Source organism: Ricinus communis, chromosome 2 (assembly GCF_019578655.1).
Source record: "Ricinus communis isolate WT05 ecotype wild-type chromosome 2, ASM1957865v1, whole genome shotgun sequence".
In the NCBI taxonomy this organism is placed as follows: domain Eukaryota; kingdom Viridiplantae; phylum Streptophyta; class Magnoliopsida; order Malpighiales; family Euphorbiaceae; genus Ricinus; species Ricinus communis.
The window spans coordinates 22648126-22657515 of NC_063257.1; the positions used below are offsets into that span (position 1 = coordinate 22648126).

General features: G+C 33.4%; 1 protein-coding gene across 1 annotated transcript; it reads left to right on the forward strand.

Moving 5' to 3' along the window:
* The first annotated feature begins 2562 nt into the window (after positions 1–2562).
* On the forward strand, positions 2563–9056 carry LOC8289785. Its single transcript, XM_002524588.4, has 6 exons — positions 2563–2933; positions 3012–3351; positions 3420–3554; positions 3959–4041; positions 8528–8633; positions 8739–9056. Exons 1-6 carry the CDS (start codon positions 2656–2658, stop codon positions 8826–8828), a joined length of 1032 nt encoding a protein of 343 aa, XP_002524634.1. The 5' UTR covers positions 2563–2655; the 3' UTR covers positions 8829–9056.
* Positions 9057–9390: the final 334 nt, after the last annotated feature.

The following is a 9390-nucleotide window of genomic DNA, read 5'->3' on the forward strand; positions in this document are numbered from 1 at the left end:
TTTTTCCTTGTGTGACGAGCCTTCGCCGTGCTTCGAGTTGCCGCCAGAAGACTTCTGGTAGCCGTTCTCCTTGCCTTTGTTGAAGTCCCTCTTTTGGCCTCCCCCACTCTTGGAAGAGCTAGGCTTCTTGCCTTTGTCTTGAGTAGAGTAGTCCTTGAGGTTCTCCATTGCCGCAATTGCTTCATCAAGGGTCTGCACTCCGCGTCGCTCAAGCTCCATCTTCACCCAATCTTTCAACCCGTCCTTGAAATCAAAGAGGAGCTGATCGTCGGTTAGGTCTGGAATCTCTAGCATAAGAGTCGTGAACTCCTTGACATACTCGGCAATGCTTCCGGTTTGCCTTAGCCTACGCAGCCTGCTTCGTACCTCATCGTTGGCGTTGTGAGGCACAAATTGCTTGTGGAGTTCGGTCTTGAACTGTTCCCATATGTTGATTATGCAAAGCCTCTTCTCCCTATCGGAATGTTTCCTTCTCCACCAGAGTTGGGCGGAATCCCTTAGGAAGATGGCAGCGTTGCTAATCTTCGAGAAGTCATCCGTAACGTTCATCGCCTCGTAGTATTGATCAAGCCCGAACAAGAAGTTTTCCACCATAGTAGTGTTGCATGTGCCATTGTACATGGCAGGCTTAGGGACTTTCAACTGCAAGGGCAGCGGAACTAGAAGTGGTAATCGTGGCTTGTCGAGGGTGGACTACCTCGACGAAGAGCATCCATCTCCCTACGAAGCTCTTTCAGCTCATCTCGTAGGGACTTTTGCTGGTCGGCGAACTCCTCCCTGAGGGAGCGTAGTTCTCCTCGAAAGGCTCTGCCAAGATCTTCGATCATGGCCTTGGCAGCCCTTGTGATCTCCATGTTTTCGTGGATGAGGTTGTCAACCTGATCACTAAGCTCGCCAATAGTCGAAGTCACGCTAGCCAAATCTTTCTCAAGGCTAGCAACTCGAGGCTCGACAGGCTCGCATGCTGGAGCCTTGGATTTGCCCCGTCTAGGCTGTGATCGTTGTTCCTCACGCCCGCGGGTCTGCTCAGTGTGTTGCTCTTCCACTGCAGCAGCCACAATTCCTTCCTCGCTTGCCATCACTCGAATTACTTCCACCAGCGGTACCTAGGATTCAAACCATTGCTCTGATACCACCTGTCACGAATCTTCGGCTTAGAGGTTAGCCAAGTCGCGCGACACTTAGTTAACTTGCTTGACGAAGTCGAACTAAGTAAGCCTAGATGAGAATTGGGAGAGATTGTAGGTGAGCAAAGTAGGCAGCAAGGGTTTAGGACTTGGGTAGGGTAGAGAGTTGAGAGCACTTGAGCTTTGAAAATATGGAGAGCTTTATTAAGTTTCCAACCTTCCTCTTGTGTATGTTCTTGTATGTTCTTCTTGTATTACAAATGATGAATGGAGGGGGTATTTATAGGCTTCCCACCTTTTTAACTTGTGGCTAGAGATCACTCTTCTAGAATTCTCTACACACAGCACATGTACATGTCTAGAATATTCTAGAGTAGCCTACATGGGTCTAGAATATTCTAGACTAATCTAGTATGTACAAGAGTTGCCCCCTACTCTTCTAGAATATTCTAGAAGTATCTACACCCTTCTAGATTATTCTAGAAGTGTCTAGACCACTCTAGATTGTTCTAGAAAGTTCTAAACTATTCTAGAGTGTTCTAGAGTGTTCTAGAGTACTCTAGAGAATTCTATATTATTCAAGAGTGTTCTAGGAGAATTTCGCATTACTCCAGCACTCTTGGCACTGTCTGTCGCATGGACTGGCCTTGCTCGCCAAGGATGAGGCGGGCCGTGACAAAATGGTAGCATGCAAAACTTACTCACTCCTTACTCTCTTAAGATTTTACAAATGCCACCTTTAATCTATCTCTTTACATCAAGCAATAAGATTATATAGCTTCATTGCTCTATGAATTTATGTCAATGATGTAATTTTTACAGGCAACTATATTAAAAAAATTGATTCAATGATTTCTTCATGATCAATTCAAAATTAAGAATCTTGGCTCTATGAAGTATTTTCTAGATCTTGAAGTAGCTAGAACTTCCAAGAGTATAGATATGTGTCAAAGAAAATATAAATTAGATATATTGTAGGAAATAAGTTTTATTAGTTCTAAACCTTCTAAATAGTTCAGTCTCTAAGAATTTCTATGGCAAATAATTATAAAATGTTATAAATTTTGTTTATAAATATAATTATATAAATAATTAAAATGGTTATATAACGTATAGATAAATGACTAGTATATATTAGTTTAAAATAATAAAATATTCATCGATTTCTTTTCTTATTTATTAGGATCTATGCAACTAATATATAAATTAAAAAGGATGTATTGAATTAAGAGAATCAAGAATTTTAATGAAATTTATAAGTTAGAGTGTATTTAATAATAATTTTAAAATATTTTATATAAGTTAAAGAGGTATTTAATACTGAAAATTATTTATAAATTTATAAATTCTAATAAATTTATTAAAAATTTATGAATTCTTTAAAAATAATTCCCTTAAAATAAGTCTATAAAATTCTAAATTAAATGATGTTTTCTTTTGCACCGAAGCAATATTTTGAGATTTTTCCCTATTCCATCCAGCAGCTGCTACAAAATTCTTTGTTTCAAAACGGGAAATAAAGGACACAATGGCGTCCGTAGGTAAGGGTCTGAGTTTGAGAGCGCATAATATATTAAAGAAGTCAGCAGTTTTATATCACTACCCATGTCCAGACGGTGCTTTTGCTGCTTTGGCAGCTCATCTTTACTTCTCTGCAACTTCTCTTCCAGTCCTCTTCTTTCCCAACACTGTCTACAATCCCATCAAATCAGACCACCTTCCACTCCATGAAATAAGTCACCTGTATCTTCTTGATTTTGCTGGGCCTTCTGGTTTTGTAGACTCAGTCTCCTCCAAAGTCGACAGGTTTAACCTTTAATCCCAATTATATATAACTTTTGCTTGTAGGGTTTTATTTGATAATATTAATTCTTGATTTTGCAGTGTGATTATATTGGATCACCATAAAACGGCAATGGAGATGTTAGGTGGTTGTGGCAGTAATTTAATTGTTAGTGGTAACGTAAGTAAAATGATAGATATGGAAAGAAGTGGTGCTACCATTGCTTTTGATTATTTCAAGGAAAAGCTTTTAGAGTTAGAGACAACTGCTAACCTGAATCGCTTTCTGAGTGAATTTAATCGTCTTAGGCCACTTTTTGATTACATAGAAGATCGAGATCTTTGGAGGTGGAGACTACCAAATAGCAAAGCTTTTGGTAGTGGGTTGGAAGATTTAAACTTTGATTTTAATGTCCTATCAGAGCCTTCCTTGTTTGACCAGGTACTTTGTCTACATTTATATATTTCTTGCTTTTGTTTAGAGATAGATAATGTAATTGATTTTTGCAGTTACTTTCTTTGGATCTGGAGTCAGTCATTAGTCAAGGGATGGTGAGCTTATCAGTCAAGCAAAAGTTGATAGATGAGACCCTGGATCAGTCATATGAAATTGCACTTGGAGGTGGAGCTTTTGGACATTGCCTGGTATTGTTTTTCTCTTCTAATCATATCCTTTATTGAATCCATTTATCATTTCACATGTTATGGTACTCTAGTTTCATGGAACTCCTCAATGTTCTGGCACCCTTTTTTGGATATGTTCTTTTTTTTGAGGTTTCATCTTTTATCCATTATCTTGTTAAGTGGTTTTCGAGTTTCTTGATTTTATCAATTTAGCTTTCCTTTCAGGGAAGACTATTATCTGATCATAAATAGTCATAAGGTGCAAAGCAAATGCAGTCACAAGCAAACTTAACCCCCTTTTTTCGGACATTAGCAAATTAAAACTTTGCCAAATGGATCCTGTTGCATGCCCACTTTCACTGCTATTCAATTTAGCTTTTGATTGAAATGGAAAGACATTCCTGACTCAATTCTTCTAAATTTAGGCTATTAAAGCAGATTCCGTGTCAGAATTGAGGAGTGATTTGGGGCACCAGTTGGCTACCAAAAGCCATGATCTAAAGTTGAGGTTAGCCATTAGCAATTATTACTGGAATGCTCTCATCATTTATTTTCTCTTAATGAATTTCCTATTCAGGTGGACTTAAAATTTTCTCACCTCAGTTAGTTAGGACTTAATAAATGCTCCCTCCTCTGCCTTTGTGATTTCTGTTACTCACAGAAAAGTATGCTGCCAATGCCAAATGAGACATTTTACTTTGATTTGACAATCTCTGGAGAATCATGGTATAGATAGATAATACTTGATTGTTCTCGTGAAAAATTTTGTTCTCCAGGAATTCCTCAGTTGTCACCATAGTTAAAGTACACTTCTCAAGTCCTCTATAATTCCAAATAACTATTTGATTGCTTCCAACGGCAACCATTCTTTGATTTCTCTTGAATATCATTTATTGTTGAGGCTGTATAGTTAATTTTGGTGTTTATGGTTTTCGTAATCAATCTTTTTCTCAAGAGGGTCAAGGTGCTGGTCTTCTTTGATGTTTGAGTTGAGACTTTGATGCTTTTTGGAAGAAATCTGTGGTTATGGCAGCTGCTATAGCTGCTTTTTTCTGTATATTTTGGAATGAGAGCTGATGAAGGTAGACAACAATCAGGGCTTCATTGGGTGCAAACTTACTTTCATTGTTAGGGGTGATTGGGGAGATGCATGGAGGATAATGATGACCATATCTGTGATGAGTATATTAGAAAAAAGGTGGGAGTGGTATCTATTGAAGAAAAGTTGAGAGAATGGAGTTGGAGACAGCTTGGTCATGTGAATTGTAGACCATTTAATGGCCCAAATAGGAAGGTTGATTATATTATTGTGGACCATTGGATGTGTACTCTTAAAGTGAATTACAAGGGTTTTTAGTTTTTTATTTGGACATTGGGTGTAAGCGGAGGTTTAGACCTGGCCAAGGGCTTGACTGGTGGTTCCTGATTTGCTCAGAGGATGAACTAGCCTGTTCATAGATGGTTCCACTCACAGTTCCGGTTTATTATCATTTCATGAACGGTTAGGCTCCAGTTTGAAGCATATACAAAATTATAATTTATCTTTTAGGAGAAAAATTTGAAAAAATTATAATCTTTTAAAGAATATTTGACTTCATTATTAGTTTATATTTTTTGTTACATAATAACTATACATTTTATGAAAACTAAAAATCATATACAATATATATATATAGACACACACACACACACACACCAATTTGTTATTATGTATACAATTAATATTTATCAATGATATAAAAGAATTCAACAATATTAATTTTTCCCTTAAGGGTTGAACTGGCCTAGATTGCCAATTCAGGCTCATGGCTGGTTCTGGTTCAATAGAGGATTGAACCCTAATTGGCCCCTCCCTCTTATAGCTCTCAATTTCCGATTTTAATTGGTGATTATGGTTAATTTCATGGTTGAAAACTGGCTCTTTGGCGAAGTCATACAGTTTGGTGATAGTGGTAAGTTTCAGGGTACTGATGTTTTGTGAGGGTTTATGTTTCCTACAAAAGAAGGGGCACAGGAAAAGAAAAAGGCAAGAGAAAAGTTCTAAGTGAAACAAAATAGAATCTATCAATAGCCACCTGGTCCTTCTCATTTCATTAGAATATGACTGACCGAGCATTTTAAAAAAGTATGAGCTTGATTGAGGAAAGAGAACCTTAATGTGAAAGTAATAGGCCTTAGAAAGTTTCCCACGTTGAAAAGATGAGTTGCAGAGTTATGTTTTGCATTCTTCAATTGCATCATTGTGCTTGCAGTTGCTCATTATTCTAACCCGGAATATAGGACTTAATCGTTCATACAAAAAATTAAGAGGCTCACTAACCAGAAAAAAATTTGTCTAGGTTGATCAATCTTTCACTAAATGTTTTGAGGATTCTTATATGCATTCAGATGGAAAGAGTCTTAACATCTTCGGTGGAAATGCAGAATTGGCTTGTCTTGACATGAATGAATTTAATAGTGCTGGAAAATTGAACTAACTATTGACAACTTTTTTTTAAAAAAATATTTTGAGCTTGGTGAGGTTAAACCCTAACGTCTACTCCTACGGTGGTTTCACCAAGCCTAACTATTGAAAACTCTCAATAATTCCTTTTGTCATTTCTGACTAAAAAATATGATTAGCAATTATAGATTCTATATTGGTGGTTTCTCAATATTGTATATTCGTTCTCTATGTATGGATGTAGTCGTTATGGCATTTAGTTTGATTCAGATAATTTTTGTGTTTTATTGAGGCTATTCTATGTTAAATCCAGCCACTTATCACCACAGCCATTATTGTCATTCATGGTTGCAGGGTATTAAACCATTGCCGATTGCCAAAACAACAATCACCATCCTTTACCTAAAAGCAGATTTATAAGAACGGGGAGCTCTTAGTATTTTTGTTTAAGATCAAGAGCCCCAAGTTCCTACTCAATTCTATTCAACTATATGCCATAACTTGGTTGATCCTTAGGTTCTTAAATAATAGAAAGAAGAAGAAAAGAAAACATAGGGAAACAGTTTAAATCATGGTTACTTTGCCAGTTTGGTAGGAATTCTCCAAATTATTGTATCAGTCCAACCTCATCTATTTATTATACAAAATCTTACAGTAAATTATGAGGTTGTCATTTTGTTTCAAAGCCCTAAGTTCTCATCTATTTATTGTTTACAAATGTGAAGATCAAAATTTAAAACGTTACTTCTAAATTTAGTTTATCAATATACACTTTCAGATCCTGCACTATAATTTATGATGTAATGTTATTTTCAACTTTCAAAAGTACTTGCATTAATATGTGAAGGTGGTATAGATGAGACGAAGAATTATTTCTAGAATTAAATACTATTTACCCTTGTGGTTTGGCCTAATATATGAGTCAGTCTCTGTATTTTTTCTATTAAATTAAAACCCCCTTCAATTTTGATAAAACTACTAACCTCTTCCGTATTAATTGAAGGACTAAACTGGTAATTTAAGATTACAATTTGATCTTCAAATTTATTATTAAATATCAAACTCGTCTAAAATTAATTTCATTATCAAATTAGAGTAAAATCTTATTTTTAGGACAAGTTAGTTTAGTGTCTAATTAAAATAATAAATCTAAAATTCTTTTTCTTGCTCTAATATTTTATTTTTAATACAATTTAATTCAAATAATTTAAACATTTTAAAACTACTTATATTTACAATAATATTATTAAATTACTATATAATTTAATTTTAGTTTTTAATATAAAATAAAAATTTCTAGTTAACAAATATAATTCTATTGTTATTTTTATTATATATTATAGTTAAACTACATAAAAAAGTAAAATTTAAATTAAACAATCATGTCTTAAATCAAGTGAAATAATCTAGACACTAAGTTGACAAATTCACTATCAATAAAGAGATCATGTTAATCTTGTATGTTAAAAATAAAATTTTTATCAACTATTCAAATAAGAATAATACAAGTACAATTTTTATTTTTTAATATAGTTTAATTTTAGTGTCTAATAAAAATAATACTTGTAACTATTTATTTTATTTAAAAATTTAAAATTAAACTATATAGTAATATAATAATAATAAATAATAAATAAATATTTTACGTTCAAATTTTCTTAGAATTAAATTATATTAAAAGAAATAAAAGATATAAAAAATAAAATTTATTATTTTAATTAGATACTAAAATTAATTTGTGCTAAATAATAAATAAATATTTTACGTTTAAATTTTCTTAGAATTAAATTATATTAAAAGAAATAAAAGATATAAAAAAATAAAATTTATTATTTTAATTAGATACTAAAATTAATTTGTGCTAAAAAATAAGATTTATTCTAATTTGATAATAAAATTAATTTTGGACGAGTTTGATATTTGATAATAAGTTTAAGGATCAAATTTTAATCTTAAATTATCAGCCTAGTTTTTTGACTCACATGGAAGGGGATAGTAGTTAGTTCTATTAAAAGTCAAGGGAATTTTAATATAATAGATAAAATGCAGGGACTGAGTCATATATTAGGCCAAATCACAGGTTAAAAGTATTTAACCCTTATTTCTAATTGTTTAGAAACATGATCCTAAAAGAGAGAATGTGTGATTCATATTTTGTTAGTAGGCTAATTTTTTAAGTCCCGAAACTTCCAAAGACTTCTTTTTCTAATTTTTTGACTTGCCCCGTACAAACAGAAAATGCTTTACCTGACCTAAGTCACTGTATCCCCCGACCCTAACCCAACTCGAAAGTCTAGGTCATGTTTGCGTTTGTTTACATCAAGTATAGTTTATTATTATTTTTGTTATTTTTGAATTAATTATGGTTGGATCTTTTGAGTTTGGTGGAAATTGCCACATGTTCCACATGCAAAATTGAACTCGAAATACTTTACTATGATATCATGCTTTCCTCATTCTTCAATAGAACACAAATTTGATTGTTATTTGTTAGCTTACATGAGATGTCATGCCCTTTGTTGAGCTGTTGTAATGTTCTTGATTGTCTCAGGGCAATTGGAGCTGTTGTATATAGAGTTCCTGAGCTTGCGAATGACCAGTTGTTGAAAATTAGCTTGAGGAGTTTACCTGGTGAAGACACAACACACATTTCCCAGGTGGTCGATGATACTCTGCCTACTTATCAGCTTAAATCTGTTCCTTCTGTTTATAACCTAACATTTACTAGTCGAATTGCTGAGATTTCTGTGATTCTTCTGCAGGAATATGGTGGTGGTGGTCATCAAAATGCCAGTTCTTTCATGATAACTTTTGCAGAATTTGAGAAATGGAAAGTGGGTCAAAATGCTTGATGCAATTTGTGGCTACCAGGTGCCAGAATCTGCTTTCAGGACAAGTTTTGTTCTCTGCTCATTATCAAGAATGTATATTTTATGGTTATCTGCTATACTTTGTATAACACTGAGGAAGTATTCCATTTAGGTAAGCCAACAGATATTCGATAATACGATTATTGGTAGGTGTTATATTAATTTTTTAAATTCTGTATTTAATAGATTGATTTTTAAGCCTTTTGTTAATTGATTTTGTCAAATCGCTTTGCGAAAAATAATGTTAATTTATCTTTTCTTTAATTAGTAATTTTTTTCAAAAATTCAACATTGTTGACAATAAATGTGAATTAGATGAATAGAATTATTTTGCATTCATAATAAATCTTCAATTAATTTATTTATATTTATAGATTAAGATTGAAACTTAAAAATGCATCATTACCACTGAACATGAGTTGCTAAATTTTTTATGCGTGATTTATTTGTATAATTTAATTCTTTTATTATTTTATATAAAGCAATTCTTGTCGTTTTTTTATATGATCAATTAACATGTGAATAGATTTCATGAAACACATCT

What these genes read in the sequence shown, in the direction of transcription:
- LOC8289785 (XM_002524588.4), top strand. Translation starts at nt 2,656, where the DNA reads ATGGCGTCCGTAGGTAAGGGTCTGAGTTTGAGAGCGCATAATATATTA. An exon ending in AGCCTTCCTTGTTTGACCAG is followed by an intron (nt 3,352 to 3,419) that starts GTACTTTGTCTA and finishes TGATTTTTGCAG; the next exon opens with TTACTTTCTTTGGATCTGGA. An exon ending in AGCCATGATCTAAAGTTGAG is followed by an intron (nt 4,042 to 8,527) that starts GTTAGCCATTAG and finishes TGATTGTCTCAG; the next exon opens with GGCAATTGGAGCTGTTGTAT.